General features: G+C 46.5%; 1 protein-coding gene across 7 annotated transcripts in view; it reads left to right on the top strand.

Annotated features, from left to right (window-relative positions):
- The window catches only part of LOC118090248 (fibroblast growth factor 13), a 280,078-nt gene that overhangs the window by 8,144 nt on the left and 245,641 nt on the right, over positions 1-26,293 (top strand). For 4 of the 7 annotated variants that reach the window (XM_088664437.1, XM_035125708.3, XM_088664436.1 and 1 more), the window contains exon 2: positions 4,746-4,997. Coding sequence is in view for 3 of the 7 variants with exons in the window: in XM_035125703.3 (XP_034981594.1) it covers positions 4,949-4,997 (49 nt within the window). In the remaining 4 variants the exon portion in view is untranslated. The remainder of the gene's footprint in view (positions 1-4,745; positions 4,998-26,293) is intronic. The other 3 variants (XM_060270453.2, XM_035125704.3, XM_088664435.1) reach the window with 1 other exon arrangement.

Raw genomic sequence — 26,293 nt, 5'->3', positions numbered from 1 at the left:
GGGGCATCTGGTTGGCCACTGTGAGAACAGGATGCTGGACTAGATGAACCACTGGCCTGATCCAGCAGGCTCTCCTTATGTTCTTGTGCTCTTACGGTACCTCTTTTGAGGGGACACTACTTACAACCCTTCTCCACTGTTGCAAAAATCTGAGGCATGTGTATCATTTCTGATACACATTCTTAAAACTCAAGCTGGGAAACCTTCAAAACAACTATTGAGATATTAATTGCATGAGTTTGGAGCATTCCCAGTGTCCTCTAGTAGCAACCCACAACTTTCCCTCTCTAAGGCTGCAATTTTTAATCTGTTTTAATCTTCTTCTTTTGAAGTTTGCATCTATTAATAAGACACCTCCAGTTAAACAGGTGACACTGCTTAACATAAAAGGTGATTATTCTTAGTATGAGTAGCTGGATACACCAGATGCCATTTCAGAGGTCTTCTCCCTTCACTCTTCTGCAGGGGGGATAGCCTCTCTTTAGGGCAACATGTAAAGACAAACCTTTAAAAAGTGTTATTCCCTCCTCTTCAACCCTCCTCATTGTTTCTGTGTGTGAAATGTATGTATACTGAAGTCAGATAACAAGGCAGCTATCATCTATCTAGCTCAACTGGTAGAGCATGAGACCCCTTAATCTCAGGGTTGTGGGTTTGAGGCCCACATTGGGTGCAAGATTCCTGCCTTGCAGAGGGTTGGACTAGATAACCCTTGTGGCACCTACCAATGCTACAATTCTATGATCCTACCTACCTACCTACCTACCTACCTACCCTACCTACCTTCAGTGCTATATTTCTAGAAAAAGAGGTGTCAGAACTCACCATGAACACCTCCCTTCTTCTCTTACAATGGCAATGGCGCCCACCTGAGAGGTGCCAGAACTGAGTTCCAGTGAGTTCCAGCTGATTTTAAAAAAAAACCCTGTACCTACCTATCTATCCTAGGTGCTGACTGTGAATGGGCAACTTCATGGATCCAACTGCTCTCCCTTCTCCATTCCTTAAACCAAACTTGGCCTGAACAGTCCATAAAATAGAGAATTGCATTCTGCAAAGTAGGACACATGCCCATTATTGGAGTGGGGCATCAAAAGTAGATTGAGAATGGGGAATCTCAGGCTTGTAGGTCCTCTCTATCTGGCCCTTCAAACTTGCACCAAATCACCCTTTGTCTCTGCAATCCACTCTCTGGTCTTGCTTTTCATCCCAAGTGCTTTTGCCAGGCTGGACTGTGTCCTTGAACTCTGATCATGCCTTTTGCTTACCTGAATGGAGGGTAGAAAGGGTTTTGTGATTTTGTGCAGAAAGCAGCCTACCAAACAATGGTATAATCCACATTAGTTGCCCTGCCCACTTTTGCCTCCATCCCCACTTGTCACTGGCATATGGCCCCCAGAAGGTCACCTGGAGAGGAATGTGGCCCTCAGTTTGAAAAAAAGCTTTCACACCCCAGGGATTAATGGAAGATTGCTGTTTTAGGCATAAAGTGATGTATTGACTGTCAGGAGTTTGTGCAGGAGCCAGGCCCTGGGACCAGCAGGGCTTTGCAGGACTGGGATCCTCTTCGGCTTGCTCTCGAGAGGCAGGGCGCGGCCGCACAGGTGAGGCCATTTGGTATTCACTGCACCTGGTGGCAAGAGCCGGCAAGGGATATAAGGCCAGCATTTTCCCTCAGCACTTTGCCACAGCAATGCACTCTCTGCCTCGCCTTGTGCCTCCTTACCTTTTGACCATGACTTCGTGCCTTGACCCTTGGACTGTGACTTTATGCTTTGACCTTCGGACTGTGACTTTGTGCTTCAACCTTCATACTGTGACTTCTTCCCTTGTGCTTCTTGACCCTTGGGCCTCTACTCCCTGGATGTTCGTGCCTACCATCTTGCCCCCGGTCCCGATGCTCCTTGCTGGGACTTCGCTCGTAAACAGCCCGGATCATGACACTGACTCTGGAACATCAGCCAAGAGAAGCTCAGCATGCATTCAAATCCAGTCAAAATTTGCATTTTAAGTTTTGCAATGCAAGACTTTGAGTGGAGGACACATCTCTCCCTCCTCCAAAATGCACATTCAGTGACACCAAAGGTGATCATCACATTTCTTTTCCTCTTTAAGAAAATGCTTAACATCCTTCTTGGGGAGTTATTTGGCATTTATGATGTTACCTTTGGAAGCCATTCCACATCACACCAAGATGTGTGTCCAGGATTGGAGAACTTCCTCAACTCATCAAAGACACACACACAAACACGTACCACTTAAATAATTTTAAAATCCAGATTTTTCATAATTTGTTAATGGCTGAAGGCGTAGACAATATATAACCTCTGGATTCTTTTCACCCAGGTGACTTGGCAAGTTCCACCATTCTCTTGCATGGGGACTTACATGTGTGGGAAAGGATGGCAAACACTATCCCCCCCCCTTCTTAATTAGGAAGAAGAATTCACAAGCAGTGAGAGAACAGCTGTTGTGGATACTTATCCTCATGGTTCTTGCCTTGGTGGACCTTTCTGTTCAGCTTTGGTTCTGTTGGCTTCAGGGGCTGCATGACATCAAGAGTCAGCATAGTCAGGCATTTTTGGGGGGCTGCTAACAAGAGCCTCTTGGGACTGGGCCGCCTCTTCACCACTGCAGCCTCCTTGCTTCACCCTCCTCTTGCTCTTGCCCAGGTAACGGGAGCAGTGATCTTGAGGAGCCAGAGATGTCACAGCCCTCTTGCTCATTGGCTCTCTAACTGGCAAGCAAGCAAGCAAGAGGTTGCAATGGTGAGGAAGAGGAGGGGCAGTGGATGGCGACAATGGAAGTGGAGTGGAGCCTCACTGAGGAAGGGGGGGTCCCATGGAGGGTGCCTTGCCTGAGCAGCCACCCAAACCTAGAGCTGCTTGCATTTTCTGCATCTGCAAGATGAAAACTTGATGAAGGTGAAAGGGGATGGGTAAGAAGGAAGCTGTGAAGGTCCACAATTCCAGCTTGGGTCCCATCAAAGCCCAATTCAAAAAAGTGGCCCTAGAGTTTCCTCCTTCCCTTGGTGTCAATCTACCCTCTGGTTTAAGGTAAAGGTAAAGGGACCCCTGACCATTAGGTCCAGTCGTGACCGACTCTGGAATTGCATGCTCATCTCGCATTATTGGCCGAGTGAACCAGCGTTTGTCCGCAGACAGCTTCCGGGTCATGTGGCCAGCATGACAATGCCGCTTCTGGCAAACCAGAACAGCACACGGAAACGCCGTTTACCTTCCTGCTGTAGCGGTTCCTATTTATCTACTTGCATTCTGACGTGCTTTCAAACTGCTAGGTTGGCAGGAGCTGGGACCGAGCAAGAGGAGCGCACCCCATCACAGGGATTCGAACCGCTGACCTTCTGATCAGCAAGCCCTAGGCTCAGTGGTTTAACCCACAGCGCCACCTGGGTCCCTACGCTTAAATCAACACCGAGTGGTTGCAGCTGAAAATTAAAGGCATTAATTCCTTCCAGATATTGAGCTAAGCAGCTGGGTGCAGGTGGTGTGGTATTTTGCCCTTTTCACCCACTTTGTGAAATAACAGCATGATCCTAGGCATGTGTGTTTGGAAGTAAGCTCCATGTTGTGTAATGGGACTTACCAGCAGTCCAGTATGCCCATTAGGATTGCTATCTTGGATTCTTTACTTCAGCTGTCCCAGGGAAGTAAAACCAGATTCTGCCTTCCCTAACAGAGGCCAACCCTCTCTTAGAGGCCAGCCCTTTATTGGAAGGTGTCTTTTGTTGGAAGGGATGCCCAGTTGAAGTCCACCTTAAAGATCAAGAAGGGAGAGCCAGACAGCCCTTGGAAGTTGCACATCCACACCCAGAATCTGGAGAGCAGGCACGCAGGTCATAGGCTTCCCCATGGAGGAGCATTGCATTCCTATGCAAATTTCATATGCAAATTTCATGGAAATTCGAAATCCTCTTTTATTATGCATTTGCTCTCCTTTCTTTTTTGGCCACGCAGAAGCAGCCCCCGCCCATCCCTCTTTTGCTCCAGACCCAACAGGTAGCGCCTCTCTCTTCACCTGGGGAACAGCTTTGCCCAAAGCTATTCTCCCTACCTGAACATACAATTTGTTTCTCCTGTGTTTGAAAAGAAACCCTGCAAGTTTTATCCACGCCTCTCTCTGCAGTGTAACGACCCCCCCTCCGTTTCTTCCAACACCTCCCTAGACTTTTACAAGAATCGTGTGTGTAGGAGCGGGGGGAGGCAGGGAGATTGCACGCTCCCTCCCCCAAGCGACAGTCCCACCGCCCTTTGCCTGAGTGGGGAGAACAAGAGAGGTGTGTGTAATTCTCTGCCTGTCAGTAGCATCTGGGGGGTGGGGGTGGGCTGGAGCTATTAGGAGTGGTGCCCCCCCTCCTCTCCTGCTGCCTGGGAAAGGTGGAAGGAGGAGAGGGAATATCTGGTGGCGGAGAGAGAAGACAGCAAACTGCTTTTGTCTCTTGCAAACCTCCCAGCCAAGGCAAAGGAGAATCCTGCGGATGTCCAGGGGACCCCCCTCGCTTTCACTGCCCCCCTTTCTCCTGTACTAGGCAGGAGGGGGGAGAGAGATAGCACCAGCCAGCAGGTTCAATACAGTCTTTGGCAGTGGTGGTGGGCTTTAACCCTCCTGCACCAGGAAATAGCACGAGGAGCCATCAAGATTTCCTCCTGATTCTTCCTTTCTTCCCCTCTTCCCCTTCTCTTCTTCCCCTCGTCCCCCTCCTTTTTTATTTTTTATTTTTAAAGAAAAATACATTTTGCTTTTAGGATTTCCCCCTTCTCTCCAACCCGCTGCTCGTTTACCCACAAAAGAAAGGTGGGGGGAAAAAAAGAAGGCGCTCTCATCGCTCTGTCCATATATCTCCATCCACTGCCTGCATTTCCTGGAAGTCCAGTCGGATTGTCCACACGAGGTCTCTTGGGGGGATTTTACAACCAAACTGGGATCTATGAGCGGGAAGGTGATCAAGTCAAAGGAAGAGAAAGATGCATCTAAAGGTAAGGGGCCCGGCCAGGTGTGTGCGTGTGTGCGTGTGTCTCTCTCTGTGTGTTTTGCCGACCCCTTCTCCTCTTCCTCCTCCTGCATTCTCCACAGCCCCCCACCCCGCGCAACACTCCTTTGTCTATACACCCCCCTCCTCTCCAGAATTTCCTTTGTCTCTCTTTCTGCCTTTCCCTTTCCGTACTGAGCTCTGGGAAGAAAGAATGGGAGAGGAAGAATAAATGGGGACAACGGAAGCCTCTTTCCCATCTCCCCCAGTTCACATGCTTTAAAGCATTATTTTATTTTTTTGCCTGGGTGGGGGCTGCCTTCCCAAGGTGTTTGGGTTTGACAGTTCCTCTTCTACCTCCCTCTTTCCACCATTGTAGAGGGAGGGAGAACCACATTTAGGGGTGGGGGTGGAGGTAGACCTTTTCTAATGCTGCAGTGTCTGTCTTGGCGCTGACAGTTGGGGTGCCTTCCTTTGTGTGCGAGCGCCGCGGGGAGAGGCAGCATGTGCCTCGTCGGCACCCGTGTTCTGCAATAGATCTGGAGGTACCAGGAAGTGTGGGATTATTAACCCCGCATAATATATCCTCCTCTCTCTCTCTCTCTCTCTCTCTCTTTCTTTCTTTCTTAACTTGGTGGTAGCAATTGGGGATGGGGCTGTATCCTGATAAATGTGGGGCGTGTGTGTGTGCGTTTGCTCGTATGCGCGCAAAGGAAACGTGTTATTCCCCCCCCCTATTCCTGGGGTGGGTAGTAGCAGCTAACATAGTCGGCGATGCTCACTCATTCCCAGGGATCTTCAGAGGTGCCACAGATGGAAGAGAGACATGGGGTACCCCCACCCATCGTGCCTTTTCTGGCGCCGACGCCCCTTCCCCCCAGCAACTCTTTGCAAAAGAGGGCCGTTTAACTACCTGGTGTTGGAGCCCATCTATTAGCGCATCTGTCAGTGTGGGTTATTCCAGCCCACATTGGAGAGGAAACAATAGGATACAGTACTATGGTCATAGCCACTTTCAGGCCAGGTGGCCTGGGCGTTTGGATAGGCCTGCAGCTCTTGCAAAGAAGCGGGGGGACAGGGGTGGAAGGCTGGTGGTGCGGCGTGGTGGGGGGCTTCTTGCAAATTGTCCACCGACGGCTGCATGTGTCCGAAAGAGGACATGTGATGCTTTGAATTGCATCTTATCTTCCCTCTCGCAGCCACTCCCCAAACCCACACTGACTTTCAAGCTTTTCCCCATGCAAGGGACTGGATTGCTTTTCTTCTTCTTTTGAATGCATAACAATTGCCATGGAGACAAAATAGAGTTGGGGCGGGGGACGAGCAGAGGCAATGGAGATGAGGACTCTAAGAGGTTAGCGCCAATGGATTACTTTCATAGACAGCCCCACTAGCACCGAAGGTAGACCAAAGCTCTTGGTGGGATGGACCTGGGAGAGAGCAGGGAAAATCGAAATGGGGAGTGCGCGCGCGCGCCTATGCACCTGTGTGTGTGTGTGTGTGTGTGTGTGTGTGTTGTGGGGAAGAGTAGCGAGTGATGCTCCCCAAACAATCAGTTCCAGGCGCACGAGGTTGGTGCAAAGGTGTGCATTGCCATCTCACTTGCTACATTTAACCTTACTAAATTTAACATGCACACACACACAAACACGTTTGGTGCACCAGCCTCTAATCCCTCCTGTTATACAGCGCGCGCTCACGGGCACGCGCGAGCTCACGGAGCTTTTTAAATTTTGGTTCTTGAAATGAAACATCTCCAGGCTGGGGAATTTTATTATGATTTTAGCCGGATGTGCTACTGATTCTGCAGCAGTTTGTAGGTGCATGACCCGGCACGCGAGTGACCAGGAGCCAGTGGTTCACATGCACATACCTCGAAAGATAAACAAATTAGGGCCTAATAAAAAATCGTTCGCATCTCAGGCTACACAGCATGGTTATGCCAAAAACCCTTTGTGGGTTGGTGGTGGCTAAACTGTTGTATTCCCACTAGTCTCTGCTTGGACTCAAGATCTGCTTCCATTCCCCGCTCCTCATTTTAGTCTAAGTGGTTTGCGGACAAACAGATTGGTGTTGAGCATCATAGGGGACATCTAATTTTGGGGAGGAGGGGCTTTATAAAGTTACCGTTTGGCCAGGTGTCGTTTTTCAGTGAAGATGAATGCAGAGATGAGTGTGCATGTTAAATCAACATACAACCTTATTGTTACAATGAGTGGAGACTCTACCCCTACGTTCCCGAAACACCTTGAACAAGTTGTCTTGCGGGACGAGGGTGTTGATTTTAGATGCATCCTCCCTTTGTAACCTTTCTAGTTCCAACTGTACAATTTGACCCCCCCCCCGTTAATTCAGTATCAATGCATGCCGTACTTTTGATATCTGTTTCTATGTAAAAAGCAAAACAAAAACCTTGTGCATGGTGGGGTTGATTTATCTAACTGTCCGCGTGATGTTTTCTGGCCAGCCTTTACCACCCCCAATTTGTCTGGTATTCTTTTTATCTTCTCCCTTGTATCAGTTGTTAGAATTATTCTTCCCGGAGTTTTCACGGGTGAAACAATGCCCTTCTAGGTTCCCCCCGCCCACTGTTCGTCATACACAGAGTAAAGTCATTGAAATCTATGGACGTGACTAACTCCGTTAATTTTAATTTGTCTGCTCTGACTAGAACTCAGCTGTAGTCAGCCCTGTGTTGACCAGATTTTTCAGACCTGATTTACTATTATTATTATTATTATTATTATTATTATTTATAATTTTCCTTGCTGTTTAACATTCATTGCACGGACCCAGCCATGGCTGTTTTTGGAATTCTATATTAAAATAGCGTGTGAAGCAATGCATGCAGTTGGGGACTTGCTAGGAGGCTGGGTTGTTGATTATTCCTTCTTGCCTTTTTCAAGAATTTTGGTTCCAATGTAGTCCCAGATAAACTGTCCCTCCGCTGTACATTATCTCCTATGCTGGGCAAACCGGTTTGCTGCATGACATAACCACCATTATGAACATTACTCAGTGTCCTTAAATATAAATTTCTTAACATCTCAGCACATGCTCCTTAATAAACCCAGTCCTGTGGTCCTTAAAGCATGGACTGCAACATGCTGTGCACATAATGCCCCTAATCATCCCAAAGGGTTGGAAGGCACAAAGTATGACAATTTCCAGACAGACTCCATCAAAACAAAGCCAAACAGTATGAAAAGTTACCAGTAGTAGGAATGCTTCAGCAAATACAACCAGTGCATCACTTCTCCAGACGTCACCACCATCAGCTGGACGTCTGGCAGCTGCATGTCTGAAAATGATTTTGCATAGAAAAGTGTTGCATTTGAAGTGATGTGAGGTTATGTCTGTGGTGTTATATATTTACAGTGGTCCATTCACACATTTGGCCAGTCATAGCTTGATGCCAGTGGTGGGTGGAGCTTTAGTGGGCTCGACTTAGAAGTGCCTTCCTTAAGATGAACTAACTCAGGACAGGCATATTCTGAGCTTTGAATTTTATCCCTCTCCCTCTCCTGATGGGTTTTTAGGAAATGGCAATGACATCTCGAGGCATTACTTTGGAAAAGTTAGTGTGGTGTGGGAACATGGGAGACCAGGGTTCAAATCCATACTTGGCTATGAACCTCACTGGGTGGCTTTGGGCCAGTCACTGTCTCTCAGCCTGACCTACCTCACAGGGTTGTTGTGAGAAGAAAATGGAGAGGAGTACCACGTGTGCCCCTCGAGCTCCTTGGAGGGAAAAGTGGGATATAAATGCAATAATAAATAGATTAACATGCAAGCAAGCAAACAAACAAACAAGCTGCTCTCCATATAGGGATGACCATAATGGATGGGGGGGGGGGCTCCTTATCCCAACCCTTCATGCCTCCCCCAATTAGTTTGCCCCAAACTTATCTTTCTTTATTGGCTAGCAATGAGTAGAGTGGTGGCCGAGGTTTCCATTACCGCAACAGCATTCCCTAGACTCATGGGAAATGAAATTAAGGTCCCAGGAGCCCTAGGAAACTGTTTTCCAGGGAACCTGGCCCTCGTAATGCTACCATGAGCTAACAAAGGTCCCAGAAGCAGTCCTTTTCCTCACTGCCACCTCATCCTGGTGAGTTTCAGTGGGAAAGGTAATGGCAGTGCCCAGGGCAAAGGTAGTTAATGAGTTAAGGATCATAGTTCTGTAGGAGAGTGCCTGCTTGGCATGCAGAATGTCCTGGGATCAGTTCCTCACCATCTCCAGGCAGGGCTGAAACTTTGGTGTGTCATTGTCACTAGGTATGTTGACAATGCTGAGCTAGTTGGACCAGCCATCTGATTTGGTATCATGTTTTTATTCATTTAGTTCACAACATTTCTATACTGCTCAGTTGCAATAATACTTTGAAGCAGTATAAGGCATGTTACTAGCTGAACCCAAAGATCTTAGACTCATAAGATCTATTCAGTCATCCTCTCCACTGCTCCATCCCCATATTAGTATGGCAGAAGAAGGAGAGCAGGAGATGAACCCATTGGCCTCATCCCCTCCCTGTAGTTCCTGCAGCCCCCCACCCACATCTGGAGGCTGAACATATGCAGCAGGAAGTCTCACATTTTATTTATTCACTGAAAGCATTTTTAAAATGTCTTCAATCTGAAACAGGAATGAGGAACACCTGTGGACATCTGAATGTCAATGGGACTCCAACTTCCATCAACCTCAGGCAGCATGGCCAATGTTCAGGGTGATGGCATGGAGTCCAACCACATCTGGAGGGCCAGGAGGTTAGGCATCTCTGATCTACAATGGATATCAGGCTGACATGCAGGAGGCACAAAAGAAACTCATCTTTCCCAACCTGTGGCGCTCTTCAAACATCTGGAGGCCACCAGATTGGTAAAGCTCTGAAATAAACAGTCATGCCAACAATCTGATTCAACAGAACATCCACTTGACCTAAATATAAGCAACTGAAAGCAACAGAGCATACCAAATGATGGCCATACATTTAAAAGTTGAAAATGCATGGGCAAAATGAATTTTGACCTGATGCTGAAATGGCTGTGATGTTGGTGACAGTCATACTTGAGAGTGTTCCATGGACTGAAATTATACATCAGGATGAACAAAACTGTCAATTTGGGTTTCCCTCAGGTCACATTATACTTTTAAAGCACTATGGTACCACTTCAAACAATCATGGGTTCCCGCAAAGAAGTTTGGGAGTTGTAGTTTGCTAAGGTTACTGAGGATTGTTAAGAGACCCTCAGAGAGCTACTATTCCCAGAGTGGTTTAACAACCAGTCTCTCTTCACGGGGAATTGTAGCTTTCTGAGGGGAATGAGGGTCTCTTAACAATCCTCAGTGCCCTTAGCAAACTACAACTCCCAAACTTCTTTGGGGGAACCCATGGTTGTTTTGAAGTGGTACCATAGTGTTTTAAAAGTATGGTATGAATGTGGCCTCAGTCTCTCATTTTCCGAATCCTTAGTTCAGTTCTCCACATTTCCACAGCAAAACCCCTCATGGTTTCAAAATGGACAGTAGGACCATGTGTTGAGATTCCTGCAATGCAGGAGGTTGGACTTAATGGCCTCGGGATCTCTTCCAGCTCTACAGTTCTATGATTTGGCGGTAGTTTTTCACGGTACTAAGTTCTGCTTCAGCTCAAAGTTCTGCTTCAACTGAAAGCTTTTCAAAGTTACACAGACCATTTAGGATATCTTAATGTCTGCTGGTTGCATTGCTAGACCTGACATAATCAGCATTTGTAGAACCTCATTATACGGCCTCATTTGGTAAAGCAAAGAGACAGAAGTTAATTTTTTTGTCTAGTCTGTATGGCTAAGGGGATCCAACAGCATATTAGCTTCAGTACAGAGAGCTCCAGGAAGACGTGGCAGATATTTTAAAGAGCATTGCAACTGAGGCTGTGTTCTTTGAACTTCAAACATCACAGGCAGGCTTAGAGCATGGAGATAAACCCACATTATCAATTTATGGGATGAACATACCGTACCCTTCAAAGGGGCAGGCAGCCTTGTAACCATTTCAAGCAGGTTCTCTCCTCTGCCTCAAACCCGCCCCCCCCCCCCGCCCCCGGTAATATTTTCATGGCAATGGACAGGTGTTATTTATTTGTGTATGTGTTTATTTGAGCGAGTTCTATTTTGCTTTGTGTCAAAAGACCTCGGGGCGGACAAGGTTTAAAATGTAAAAATCAAAGCAGAAAATCAAAGCAAGGTGTCAATCAGTCTGAGTATTATGACACCATAGGTCAATGATTGTGTTACCCATAAGCCTGACAGAAGAGGAATAACTTCAGCTGGCCCCCCAAATAGCTAGTGTTGGTGCCAGCTGAACATTGGGGTATATAGGGCAGACTGTTTCAAATCTGAGAAGGCCCTGCCTGAAAGTCCTGTAAGTCTTGTAAGTTCTAAAGCTATGTGCCTTGCACAAAGTTAGCTTCACTAACAGAGTCTCCTCAGCTAACTATAGAGCCCAGGAAGGGCTGTATGGGGTGCCATGTTGTTTGGGAAGATTGATCCTAAGCCATGGAGGGCTTTATCAATCAAAACTAAAGATTTGGAATTGGGGCTGTTGACAAGATGGCAAATGGTGAAATACCACAGTTCTATGATCCTGCGCCATCAGGTCCATGAAGACATGCTCATTGTATTTTGCAGCAGCTACAGCCTCCAGGCCATCTTCAAGGGCAGCTCCACATAGAGTGAATTACAGTAGTCCAGACAGGAAGTTTAGCTATGGCTAGCCTAGCCTTGGGGCGCAGGTGACGCTGTGGGTTAAACCACTGAGCCTAGGGCTTGCCAATCAGGAGGTCAACAAGACCAGTTTAAGAAAGGCAGCATGAGCCATTGCTGAAGACCATTGTGAACATAAGTACATATTATGTAGCAAATGCAGGTGCACCCATTTGTGTCCTTAGAAAAGCAGTGTATTATGACCTGGTGTAGAATCTGCAAACTGGGCAAGGTTGCTTTGTGTGTATTGTGAAAGCATGGCGACTGGTAAGGCTAGTATGGAGGCAGGAGAGAATGTGTGGGTGGGCTTACAGCAAGTGCTTGTTTTGGCCATCTTTAATCCATATTTTTTTGCATCTGGGCTTTGACTTGAGAACCAATTCTGGCTTGGGGAGAGATGGTCTTGGTAGGATGCTGAAAGGGTAGAACTGGCAGGTGTGGATAGAGTTAAGGAGTGTTTCTCCCTCTTTTGTAATGCTAGAACTGAGATCAGTCCAATGAAACTGAGTATTGGATGATTCAGGACAGAGGAAAGAAAGTACTGTACTTCACAAAGCAGCTTAGTTAAACTACCTCCTGCAAGAGGTAGTGAAGTCCACCAACTTGGATGGCTTTAAAAGATTAGATAAAATCATGGATTTTTAAGGCTATCAGTGTCTACCATCCATGATAACCTGAATCATGCCTCCATCCAAATTCAACACCCTGTTCTACTGTGGCCACCCAAATGCCCTTGGGAAGCAGGACCTGAACACAGCAGCATTTTCCCCATCTGCCATTACCAGCAGCTGTTACTTCCCTGGGGTCAAGAAGACATCACAGTCCAAATGTTTTGTGCATATAAACTCTTCAGATCTGGTTTCCATCCCCTCCCTTCTTCACTTTTTATTTCATTTCATTTGTGCCCAGGCTTTCCTTACAAATCTATAAGGCAGGCAACCACAGTAAAACCCACAATGAAAATTGTGACATGGTAGGCACTATAAAAAACCACAACATGGGGGAGAATCAAACAGGAGTATATAAAAATAGCAGCCAGAAAATGTATCATTGAAAGATACAGGTTGAAGCACAGAGTAGCAGAGAAAGCCAAGCAGCTTTGCAGGCCATGTGATTATTTTTGAAGGTAAGGTTTTCTTGCTGGTGGAAGGCCATCAGCGAAGCAGTGCCTTTGGTATTTAACAGAACACAGCCCCTAAGAGGGCCCTGTCTCAAGTTTCTGACAAATGCACATCAGATGCTGTGACAAGAGAGAGCCAGCAGTAAATCATACCAAGCAGGTGGAGTTATCTCTTTATTAGCAAAAGGATCTGCACAGGAGTGTCAGGCCTAATAAGCACAGCAGCTCATCCCTGGTAGGTCTTGCCCCTTGGATCAGTTGCTGAGACTGAAGGTCACTGCCTCCCTGAAGCTGCCTATGTTCCTTCCTCTCCAGGTATTTCCCCAAGCAACCTGACACTGAGCCTGCATGAAACTAACTACTCCTCTGCCCACTTCATACCTCTTCTGGTTCTAGAAGACCAGTGGGGAGAGGAGCTTGCATCAGGAGGTGGATACAACCTGGCTTCTTCACTGGCCTGACTCACCTCTGGCTGTTAGCCTCTCTTCTCCCACTTTCCAGCTTTGGATTATGCCTCTGATTCTGAATAGGGGTGTCTTATCCATAGAGGCTAGTGGCGCAGGGCGCCAGGGCACCATGTTCTGGAGGGTACCAGGGAAGAGTTGGAGGCTGGATGCGGCACCTCCTGGCATCAGCTTGCCGCCCTCACCCGCCTCCGCCATGCCGCACCTAAGCTGGAGCCTCTGTCTGCCGTGGCCACCATGGCACGAAGCGGCCAGCTGAGCCAGGAGGTGCCTTGTCCAGCCTCTGCCTCTTCCCTGCCGGAGGAGTTGCCCTCCAGCCACTGCCCACCTACTCCAGCCCCTCCGGCAGCACGGTCCTCCCTAAAAAAAACTCTGGGAAATGGGGGGAGGGAGGGGAGAGGAAGCTTTGCACCATGGCACCAGATATGCTTAAGACAGCCCTGATTCTGAACTTCCCTCTGCCACAGACTCTGCTTGTTCACTAAACTCTGTTATCTCTTCAGCTTCTGACACTTCCGCTTCCCAGTCTTCTCCCCTTTGATCACTTACCATCGTCCCACCACCAATCCCCAGGCTCCGAGCCTTTTTCCCTTCGGGGTTCCCCAGCTGTTCCTCCCACCATTCCTCTGCATCCAGCCAGTCCATGACATGCTGACAGATGAGGAGAAGCGTCATCCTGGGAAATCTCAGCACCCAGGAACCAAAGTGCAGGGAAAAGCAGTGGGAAGTTTAGGAGGGAGGATTTCTGATGATCCAGATGTTTTTGCTTTACTGCAAGCACAGGCACTAGCAGAGGAATAGGGGTGGGGTGGGGGAGTGCACTGCCCCTGGCAGCCTGATCCTGGTGGGGTGCCATCACGGCTGCCTCCCACACTGGGCCCCATGCCCCCGCAGGTGGTGCACCACACCCCCAGGATGCACATCACGCCCCTGCGGGTGGCGCACCACACCCCCGGGACATACGCCAACCATGCCCCCGCCTACTCTCCTTGCCCCCCCTCCTGGCCAGAGCTTGAAGCTCTGCCACTGAGCAAAGGGAAAATGTTCAAGCCCAAGGACCATGTGCCCTTTAAAGGAATCTTCTGGGGACCACAAGCCAGCGGTGGACAAAGCCAGAGGCAAAAGTGGATGGGGCGACAAATGTGATGGAGACTAGTTGTTACACCCAGTTCACACAGCCCTCTCTCTCCTTGACATATGCAAGCAAGATGAGTTTGAAGACACATCTCACTCAGGCGAGGCACACAAGGCGAGTGCAAAGCATGGAACAATGAGGGGCCCAGTGAGATGTAGCTGTGGAAGAGATGTAGTGTGTGGGGAGAGACTGGCAGTCAATGTGTAACTAGGGTTGTCAGACCCCCTGGCTGAACTGAAGGCTCCAGGTTTGCCTGCCCCCTCCCCTCAGGTTACAGACAGAAGGCTTGAACCTCCAGGTGGGCAAGAGTGCCTTCTCTCTCTCCCCAGCCTCCCTAAGCAGGTGAGAAGGAATGGTCCTCTCACTTCAGCTGGACACCCACTTTAGCTAGGGTTTCTATCTTAATTTCCAACCAATTTACATTTTTGCTCATTTGCCAGTCTTTGTGGCTTTTATTTGAATGACACATTCTCAGAGACTGTGACTGATGCTTAATGTGCCATGCTTAATGATGTAACTGGGGCCACTCCTTATGATACCACTGTAGGCTACCCCTAGGTCTCAGGTTTGGACCCTAAAATCTCAGGGTCCAGGATGCTCCTGAGCTGGGAATCGTATGTGCAAATACTGTAACATTTTCAAGTGCCCCTATTTTTCAGGGATGTCCCTGATTTAGAGAAGCCATCCTGGTTTCTGATTTGATCAATGTCCCGCTTTCCCTTAAGATTTGCCTATTTTCATTGGAGAAATGTTGGAGGTGCCTGAAGGCAATCCTGTAAAGGGAAGTTTTTTTAAAAAAAATGTTTTGTGTTTTATATTGTTTTTATATATGTTGGAAGCTGCCCAGAGTGGCTTGGGCAACCCAGTAAAATGTGTGGGATTTAAACAGTAAAAGTTTCATTATGGAATGGGACATCCTTATTTTCATCAGAAAAATGTTGGAGGGTATGGTATAGCAATTTACAGGAATATTGCAGGTTCCAATTTGTCTCCCACAATGCACCTGCTAACAGGACAAATTCTCTCCCCACTCTTCCCTCCCAATGCCAATCTCATTACTGTATTGCAATAAAAAGCTTAACATTTGTTCTAGGAAGTAATACAGTATTAGCAGAACCATAACATGCAATTTGTCTTTCAGATATCTCTAGCCAAAAAAGCAACACCTTTATACTAAACAAGAAGTTCTGCATCAATCTACATCCTGTTCTCTGAAGACTGCTTGTTTTAAATGTCCAAGCCAGGTGTTTGTGGTGTTTTAAATAGGCTGTTCATCATTAAAATTAGAAACATTTAATTCACAGCTGCCATTAATTGTAGAGACAATATTCCACAGAAGTCCAGTAGAAAATTTCCTTAGACTCTAATGCAGGCATCCCCAAACTGCGGCCCTCCAGATGTTTTGGCCTACAACTCCCATGATCCCTAGCTAACAGGTCCAGTGGTCGGGGAAGATGGGAATTGTAGTCCAAAACATCTGGAAGGCCAAAGTTTGGGGATGCCTGCTCTAATGGTATCATACTATTTATGTTTACTCAGAGGTAAGCCCCATTGAATCCAGTGGGGCTTTCTCCCAGGTAAGCATGCATAAAATTGCAGCCTCAGGGATCCAGGACATATAAGATGCTGATGGGGAAAAAAAATAGCTGTGTGTATAAAACAACCTGTCCTTTCATGAAGAAATCATATTACTTGTTTCCAAAATTTCATTATGAAGGGACAAGACAAGAATATATTATTGAAAGAAGCAGAAAAATAGAAATTGGCTTCCTCAGCAATTGTGCTTTGCCAAATTGTATACAGTTGTACCTCGGTTTATGAACTTAATCCGTTCCGGAAGTTGGTTCTTAAACCAAAACCGTTCTTAAACCGAGGCATGCTTTCCCTAATGAGGCCTCCCATCACTGGTGCCCTTCCACCATTCAGCTTGTGTTCTTAGACCGAGGTAAAGTTCGCAAACTGGGACACTACCTCCGGTTTTGTGGAGTTTGTAAACCGAATCGTTCGTAACCAGGGCTGTTCTTAAACGAAGGTACCACTGTATTTGTTTTTGTTTATACTGTATAGCACCAGCAAGGTTTCCTCCAGATGTTGTTGGAGTGCAACTCCCATCATCCCAGATCATTGGCCATGCTGGCCGGGGCTGATGGGAGATGTAGTCCAATAACATCTGGAGGACATCATATTGGCTACACCTGATGTAGTCAGCCTGTCGGAACTGAATTTTATACAAATGTTTCGCTCAAATTAGCATGAATCCAAGCCATTAGTTTCCATATCCACTTCTATTCCTACCAGAAGAACATTAATTCCCAGATCACAGTTCTCTTCACCTGATGAGTTTATCTTCATTCAACAGAAGTATTCCAAAATTACACCTCTTGGCTAGGTCACATAATCTTTGCAAAGTCCTCTGAAAGCTCTGAAGAGCAATATAAATACTAATAGTTCTTTGAATAACAAGTTGTTGAAGAAGATCTATAATTAAGATAAGAATGTAGGAAGAGTCATGAGTACAAAAAAAGAGTACTACTGGATCAAGCCAGTTAGTCTACCACCCAGTCTCCAGCCATTGTGGCTAGTAGTGGCCACTAATAGCTTACCCTCTATGAATTATGAATTTGCCCAATCCTCAAAAGCCAGCCAAGTGGAGGCCATCACTGTCCCATTGGATTGAACTAAAAACCTGTCTAGTTCAAAATAATAATAATAATAATAATAATAATAATAATAATAATAATAATAAATTTATTATTTATACCCGCCCATCTGGCTCGGTTTCCACTCTGGGCGGCTTCCAACAGAAAAAATAATAATACAGCAATCTATTAAACCTTAAAAGCCTCCCTAAACAGGGTTCCTTCAGATGTCTTCTAAAAGTCTGGAAGTTGTTTTTCTCTTTGAAATCTGATGGCAGGGCATTCCACAGGGCGGGTGCCACTACCGAGAAGGCCCTCTGCCTGGTTCCCTGCAACTTGGCTTCTCGCAACGAGGGAACTGCCAGAAGGCCCTCGGTGCTGGACCTCAGTGTTCGGGCAGAACAATGGGGGTGGAGATGCTCCTTCAGGTATCCAAATGACTGAGGCCATTTAAGGCTTTAAAGGTCAGCACCAACACTTTGAATTGTGCTCGGAAACGTACTGGGAGCCAATTTAGATCTTTCAAGACCAGTGTTATGTGGTCTCGGCGGCTGCTCTCAGTCACCAGTCTAGCTGCCGCATTCTGGATTAGTTGTAGTTTCTGGGTCACCTTCAAAGGTAGCCCCACGTAGAGTGCATTGCAGTAGTCCAAGCGAGAGATAACTAGAGCATGCACCACTCTGGTGAGACAGTCTGCAGGCAGGTAGGGTCTCAGCCTGCATACCAGATGGAGCTGATAGACAGCTGCCCTGGACACAGAATTGACCTGCGCCTCCATGGACAGCTGTGAGTTTAAAATGACTCCCAGGCTGCGCACCTGGTCCTTTAGGGGCACAGTTACCCCATTCAGGACCAGGGAGTCCTCCACAGCTGCTTGCCTCCTGCCCCCCACAAACAGAATTTCTGTTTTGCCAGGATTCAACCTCAATTTGTTAGCTGCCATCCAAACTCCAACCCCCTCCAGGCACTCACACAGGACCTTCACCGCCTTCACTGGTTCTGATTTGAAAGAGAGGTAGAGCTAGGTATCATCCACATACTGATGAACACCCAGCCCAAACCCCCTGATGATCTCTCCCAGCGGGTGCATGTAGATGTTAAAAAGCATGGGGGAGAGGATAGAACCCTGAGGAACCCCACAAGTGAGATCCCAGAGTCTGAACACACGTCCACCATCACCACTTTCTGAACACAGCTCAGGAGGAAGGAGCGGAACCACTGTATAACAGTGCCCCCAGCTCCCAACCCCTCTAGATGGTCCAGAAGGATGTTATGGTCGATGGTGTCAAAAGCCGCTGAGAGATCCAGCAGGACTAGGAAACAGCTCTCACCTTTGTCCCTAGCCTGCCGGAGATCATCAACCAGTGTGACCAAGGCAGTTTCAGTCCCATGAGGCCTGAATCCCAACTGGAAGGGATCCAAATGGTCCACTTCTTCCACGTGTGCCTGGAGTTGTTCAGCAACCACTCGCTCAATCACCTTGCCCAAGAATGGAAGATTTGAGACTGGACAATAGTTGGCCATATTGGCCGCATCTAAAGATGGTTTTTTAAGAAGCGGTTTAATTTCAGTGGGTATGGGAAGGCTCCCTCACAGAGAGAAGCATTCACCAACCCACAAAGCCCATTGCCCAGCCCTTCCCGGCTAGCTTTTATAAGCCAGGATGGGCAAGGATCAAGGAGACAGGTGGTTGGTTTCACTCGTCCAAGCAGCCTGTCCACATCCTCGGAGGTAACAGATTGGAATTGATCCCACATGACTAGACAGACCTCTAGCACTCCCCTGCCCCAGCCCTGTTCCCACCTCTTCCCAAATCTGAGTGACTTTATCTGCAAAATACTTTGCAAGATTGTTGCAGGAGATCATGTGGTCCGTACTGGGCCCTGATGGAGCAGGTGGTTCCACTAAACTGTGAACCACCTGAAAAAGTCTCCTGCTACTGTTTTCTGCAGATGCAATAGAGGTGGTGAAGAAAGTCTCCTTCGCCGTCGCTACTGTCACTTGATAGGCTCGGCATTGAGCTCTAACCCATGTGTGGTCAGATTCAGAATGAGTTATCTGCCACCGGCGCTCTAGCCGTCTCAGCGATTGTTTCATTGCCCTCAGATCCATGGAAAACCACGGGGCTGTCCGGGCTCCATGCAATCAGAGAGGGCACTTCGGAGCCAGACAGTTAATAGCCCTGGTTAACTCCACATTCCAGCGGGCCACCAGGGAATTGGCTGAAAGGCCATCAACATGGGATAAAGCATCCCCTACCACTCTCTGGAAACCATTTGGATCCATTAAGTCAAGGGGGTGGACCATCCGAATAGGTCCCACCTCCCTGCAGAGGGGAAGGGTCACGGAGAAGTCCAGTTGCACCAGGTAGTGATCTGACCATGGCACTTCTTTAGTGTCAGATCAACCATATCCATATCCCACACCAGGTCCAAGGCATGTCTGCGACTATGAGTTGGGCCAGACTTATTCAGGGACAGCCCCATGGAGGCCATACTTTCCACGAAGTCCTGAGCGGCCCCTTGCAAGGTCGTGTCGGCATGGATATTAAAATCCCCTAGGACAACCAAACTAGGTGTCTCCATGAAAACATCTGCCACGACCTGAAGCAGCTCAGGCAGGGAATCCTTGGTGCAGTGAGGAGGTCGGTACACCAGAAGGAATCCTGTACTGCCCCTATTGCCCAACTTCCAGAACATACACTCAGAGAACTGGGTCTTCCCAATAGGATGCCTGGTGCAAACTAATGACTTCCTAAAAATCACTGCAACCCCCCCTCCCCGCACACAAGGCCTGGGTTGCTGTGCGTAAGAGAAACCTGGTGGACAAGCAGCAGCTAAAACAGGCCTATCTGCTTCATCCAACCAAGTCTCAGTTACACATGCCAGGTCAAGTCCTCCATCCACGATCAAGTCATGGATGGCAGTTGTCTTGTGAATCATTGACCTGGCATTGCACAGCAGCACCTTCAGGTCATGTGGGTATCCCTTGCTGATTCCAGTATCCATCCGGTCAAGACCAGACCCGGAGGCAGGGATAGTCCTCAGACGACTAAGCCTGTCTCCTCGGTAATAACATGGTCTGGTCTTAGCGTAACTCCTTCTCCTACCCGTGATCACTGAGATCGGTTGTCCCAGTGCCAACCCCCCCCCCCCGTGGAACCTGCCCCAGCCAGTTGGCTGGGACCCACTCCCAGGCAGCCCTGACCCCTTCCCTTAAGAACAAAATATAACCTATATTTTAAAAAATACAATAAAACAATACAAACCAAAAACAGAAAAATTACAAACAAACCAAAATTAAACAAACTCAAATTAAACAAATTTCCAAACCCAACTAGACATCCATCCCACCCCCCACATCAAAAAAATTAAGGTGAATTTTTTTTTATAAATAATTCTTCTCTTAGCATCCATGGAAGATGCAACGGGTGAGATCTAACAGTGGTGGGTCTGGGCTCTCCAATTCCAGCCCTGTGCAATGCTAAAATTTGGAGCCCTCTTCCTTTGGGTATCCCCCAGCTGGTGCCTCCCACCATCCCTCTGTGTCCAGCCAGTTGGTGACAGATGGGGCCACAGCTCTTTAGATTGGGGAGGGGAAGCTCAGGCCCAAGGGTCAAACATGGTTCTCCAGGCCTCTATCTCTGGCCCTTGTAACTCTGTCCAGGCTACACCCATTGCCCAGCTGCACTCTTCTCTGTGTTTTCACCTGTTCTTGAACTCTGACAATGACTCTTTAAAAAAAGAGAGAAACCAATGTCCCCACTGTGGAAGGACGTGTGGCTCCAGAATTGGCCTCCACAGTCACTTACGGACCCATTGTTAAAACTGTGTTTATGGAAGACAATCTTACTTGGCTACGAGTGATCACCAAAGAGAAAATATATATAGGATGCCTACATTCTCCATGGACTGGTCACATGGTCCATATAGTATATATTCAACACAAAAAAAATGTTGTTGACAAAGGACAGCTGGGCATATAAAGGGCCCCATTACCTTCAGTAGCTTAGGGCCTCATCAAACCTAAATCCAGCTCTGCCCAGATCAGAGCTGGGTTGAAAATAAACTGTGGGGATTAAGTCAGAGGATTATGCCCTTCTATGGACCTGAACAACTGATCTTTTGTTCTAGCAACACAGGTGGAGTGTCTGCACATTTCCCCAACTTTACCTTTGTCAAAAGGATTGCTGCTTGTGGATTTTGCAACCAGGAGTAGTGCAGGTGGTAAAGCAAGCAGATTTCATCAGTGTCAAGAAATTGACATCTAACCTAAGTCTTGAATCATGATTGATAGGCGCTTGGCTGCAGGGAGCCACCTCCTGCGTCGGCAAGCATTTAATATTAAAACTTTGTGGGCGATGAGAACAGATGTTCACCTCTGCGATTTGAAATTCAGATCCATCCAAATTTCCTTTTGAAGTTGGTGGGAGTTTGAAAGTGTCTCTCTCTAGGATTTCACCCCCATCTTAATTAGTGATATATTGTTAACATAGTGGTGCTTGCAGTATTTACAGGAACAACGGCATTTCTGACTCATTATCTTTAATTGCATTTGATGTTGCTGCCAAAATCAAATAACTTGTTGCTTTGGAATATGAAGCTGCATTGGGGAGGGCCCTGCACCTGACATGCCAGTTTGTGACACACACACACACACACACACACACACACACACACACACACACCTGACACTTTTACATTAGGGAAAAAGCAAAGCCATAAGTGATACCACAGGGAGGCAGGTACCCTCCTTACAAGTAGCCCATGTCCTTCGCACATTATAACTTACTGTTTTCATAAACTGGCTCACCATAAGGCTGCAATGCTAAGTATGCTTATTTCAAAGCTTCTTAATGGCAAATTCCTGTACAGCATCAATGGGTAGCATCTGACTAAGTAATCCTTAGAGTCAGTACTTTTCTTCTAACATAAAAGGTGCCGGTACTGTGTACCATTGAGCACTCCCAGAAATAAAGCACTCTTCAGAGTAGACCCATTTAAATCAGTTAACCTAATTCCATTGATTTTTAAAAGTCTGCTCTGAGTACGATTTAGTTGGATACTACCAACAGCTAGTGGGACGCGGGTGGTGCTGTGGGTTAAAACACAGAGCCTAGGGCTTGCTGATCAGAAGGTCGGTGGTTCGAATCCCCACAACGGGGTGAGCTCCCATTGCTCAGTCCCAGCTCCTGCCCACCTAGCAGTTCAAAAGCATGTCAAAGTGCAAGTAGATAAATAGGTACCACTACAGCAGGAAGGTAAACGGCGTTTCTGTGTGCTGTTCTGGTTCACCAGAAGCGGCTTTGTCATGCTGGCCACATAACCTAGAAGCTGTACGCCGGCTCCCTCGGCCAATAATGCAAGATGAGTGCCGCAACCCCAGAGTCGGTCACGACTGGACCTAATGGTCAGGGGTACCTTTACCTTTACCAATAGCTATTAGCAATCTTGGCTATATAGTGCCTCCAAGATCTGGCTATCATTGCTGAGGATCAATAGAGTGAGAGCTATTGTTCTTATTTCTGATTTGCCGGTTATATTTGGCATCTAGCTGGCTACTGAATCCTGCTGAATTTTAAAGGCTGATTATAAACTGATGCTTTTGACTGATTTATCTGTTCATCTGTTTTGACTGATTGATTGTTGATTTTATTATTTAGTTGTAGAGACACTCAGAAGGTTTTACTGAAGGGTGACTTTAAAATACTGTAAACAAACAAAAAACAAAAAACAAAAAAAACAACATTGCAATCCTAAGTGTGTCCACTCAGAAGCAAATCCCTTTTAGTTCAAAGGAACTAAATTCCAGGTAAGTGCTTATATAGTTTGTAGTTTAGACTCATAACAAGGAAGACACAAGATCAAATTCTGGTGCACTGGATTGCGTTAAACAAATCACTGATGTGACAACCTAACACATAGGGTTTTTGCTGGGGTGAGCTTGGATGACTCCATTTATGTTTCCAGGAAAGCCTTTATATTTGAATTTACATCTAAACATATAAATTAGGAAATGCACATTTTAGGCAAGCTGGTGTTCTCTTTGCCTGCTTTTGTGTGTGATGCATTTCACCTCTTCTGGCAATTCATAACAAAAGTGACCACCTGTGCTCTTTATTTCTTCTAGTCAATGAATCCCCAGCACAAGTGCTTGCAGCCTGTTAAGCTGATAACTCTTGTCAGCTAAATTTGCAAGCCTGGATTCAGAAAAATGTGAGCACTTAATAAATGCACACTGCTTATCTTTCTCTGGATGGTGTTATGGTAGCTGGAATTTTGCCAGCTCGTTTTCATTGGGCTGGGGTAGGGGAGGGAGACACAAAATCTGCCATTGCATAGTGTGGTGACAATTAGCTGACATTTCACTCACTGGCTCAATCATTCTCCTGTGGATTTATTCTCTCTGTTAATACATTTCTTTGCAATTGGTGCTTCAGTCTTATCGTGGCACATCTTGTAAAGAGAGCTCACTGCCTCTGGTAGAGTCAATCTTTTAAAATTCTGCTACTGTTCTCCCATTCAGCTAATTTTGCTTTTAGCTGGCTTACAATTCCAAATGAGGCCAATGGGTGGGGAACCTTTGGTGCTCTAGAAGTTGCTGAGGTACAACTCCTCTCAGTCCCAGCAAGCATGGCCAATGGCCAGGGATGATAGGGGTATAGTTCAGTAACATCTAGAACAAGGCCCACATGTGGCCCTCAAGGTCTTTTTGGGTGGCCCTCAATGACATTTGATGGCCCGCTCTGCAACCATCACAATACCTTCCCAAAGCCTAGTAAGTAAGGCACTTGGTTTTGGGGATGCTGCATAAAGACTCTGAGAAGGGTCCTAGAGTCCTCCAGCTTCCCCCCCCCTGAGCCTAGTTAACACTTTCCCTGCTTTGGGAAGAAAGTAGGAGGGCTCTAGGACCCTGCCAGAGCCTCACACCTCCTTTCCAAAGCCTGGTGCCTTGCCTATCTGGCTTTAGGAAGGCAGCATGAGGGCTCAGGGCCATGGGCCATGTGAGAAAAAGGTGGGATACAGATGCATATAAATAAATAAATAAATAAATAAATAAATAAATAAATAAATAATGTTTCTGGGTCAAATGGGGATATGAGAGACAGATACGAATATTTGTCTTTAGAAGACTACTACCTACAGGAAAGATAAATGGCTTTTTAAAAAAAGAAAAGAAAAAAGAGTTTGAAAGATGGATAGCTGCTTGTTTTGCACACCTTTGTCCCATTTTTGCTCTGGGTTCAATAGGTTTGGTGGGGTTTGTATGTTTTCTAAAACCTGCCAAACCTCTTTAACCTGGGTCAGTAAAGGTGCAAAATAAGGGTGTCCTGTATACCATAAGAAGTGATGTCTCTTCCAAATCACTTCCAACTCCCCTAAGCACCATTGTCTGTTTCAGTTCATAGCATGACTTTTGTACTTTGCTTTCTGAAAACCTAAAGCTGGGATCACTAATTGTACAGTTAATTTAGCACTTTAAGCAAAAAGCTTGTTAAAACCAAAACACCATTTGTTTCTTTTAGATGCATATGATGCTGTCATGTTAGGTTTGCTAATTGGACATTTGAGTCATATCTGATGTGTGTGTACAGGGAGAATAAATGTATTTTTATTTTATTTTATTATTTTTACACAAAAGCTCTTGAAAATCCCAATAATTATTCATCTGTGACTCACCTGCCTTTGCTTCTCATTATTTACTGAGGATCATGAAGTACTGTGTAGGTTTTCATAGGCAGAATCAGTTACCCCCTCTCAAAATGCTATGATTTCAAAAGTGAATGAATTCATGAAAAGGCAGAAAATTAATCCATCAAAAAGCTATTTAATGGAAAGACAGCTCTTTCTAGGTGTCTGATGTGCAGCTTTTGGGGCTCATTTCATGTGACAAACAGCGAGTGAAAAAAACAACAACAACTCTGTTCTTGGACTGCGTAATCTGAGACAGAAGATTAGGGATAATATATTTTGAGTGTGTCCCCTTGAAAACAAATTCCCTGTGCCATATTGAAAACATTCAAAGGACAAGGCTAGTTACGAACTCCTGCACTTGACATACAGTATAAAAAACTTTAAGTGGGCCCTGCAACAAAATGTTGCACTATGGAACATTTCTATTTAGGAATGGCTTCCGGGTGAGGTGTGCCCATATTCATCATTAGTAACTTTGAAAAAGAATTTGAAAACATTCCTGTTTTCCTTAGGAGGAAGAATACTGTTCTTGGCCACCCCGAGTACATTGGATGGAAAAATGTTCTTAACCATATCTTAAAAACTGTTTTGTTTTTACTTTGTTTTTAAAATGTTCTTGCTGTCTCAGGCTCCTTAGAGAGGAAGGGCAGGGTATAAATTCAATAAATAATATTCACAATAATAATAACCTAGCTTTGTTCACTTGGGGGGGGGGGCATAGACAAGCTAAATCTGAGAACAAAAGAAACCTAGATGAAGATAAAGGTAAAGGGACCCCTGACCATTAGGTCCAGTCACGGACAACTCTGGGGTTGTAGAGCTCATCTCACTCTATAGGCCAAGGGAGCCAGCGTTTGTCCGCAGACAACTTCCAGGTCATGTGGCCAGCATGACTACGCCGCTTCTGGTGAACCAGAGCAGCTCATGGAAACGCCATTTACCTTCCCGCTGGAGTGGTACTTATTTATCTACGTGCTTTCAAACTGCTAGGTTGGCAGGAGCAGGGACCGAACAATGGGAGCTCACTCCATCACGGGTATTTGAACCGCTGACCTTCTGATTGGCAAGCCCTAGGCTCTGTGGTTTAGACCACAGCGCCACCTGCATCCCAAAAGAAACCTAGAATTTGCCTAATACCAAATCAGACCATTTGCCTAATACCAAGTCAGAACATTGGCCTACTAAGCTCAGTACGGTCTACACTGACTGGCAGCAGCTCACTAGGAATTCGGACAGGATTCTCTCCCTGCCTTACTTAGAGATGCAGAGGATTAAATTTGGGGCCTTCTACATGCCCAGCAGATGTTCTACCATTGAGCTATGACTTTTACATAGTTGGCAAACATCTGTGTTGGGAGGCAATGGAGGAGTGCACTTTGGGAGGGGGGTGGTGTAAAAAACCTTTACATAGTTCCCTTTTAACTCCTACCACCATTCCTGGCTATATGGGGGCATATAGCCTGCGAGTTCCTGCGAGTTTGCCTTGATCCACCATGGAGGGAAAGTA

The sequence above is a fragment of the Zootoca vivipara genome, chromosome Z2 (assembly GCF_965207765.1).
Source record: "Zootoca vivipara chromosome Z2, rZooViv2.hap1.1, whole genome shotgun sequence".
Taxonomy (NCBI): Eukaryota; Metazoa; Chordata; class Lepidosauria; order Squamata; family Lacertidae; genus Zootoca; species Zootoca vivipara.
Note: the sequence above shows the minus strand (reverse complement) of the source record. Positions and strands in the feature narration are given on the sequence as shown.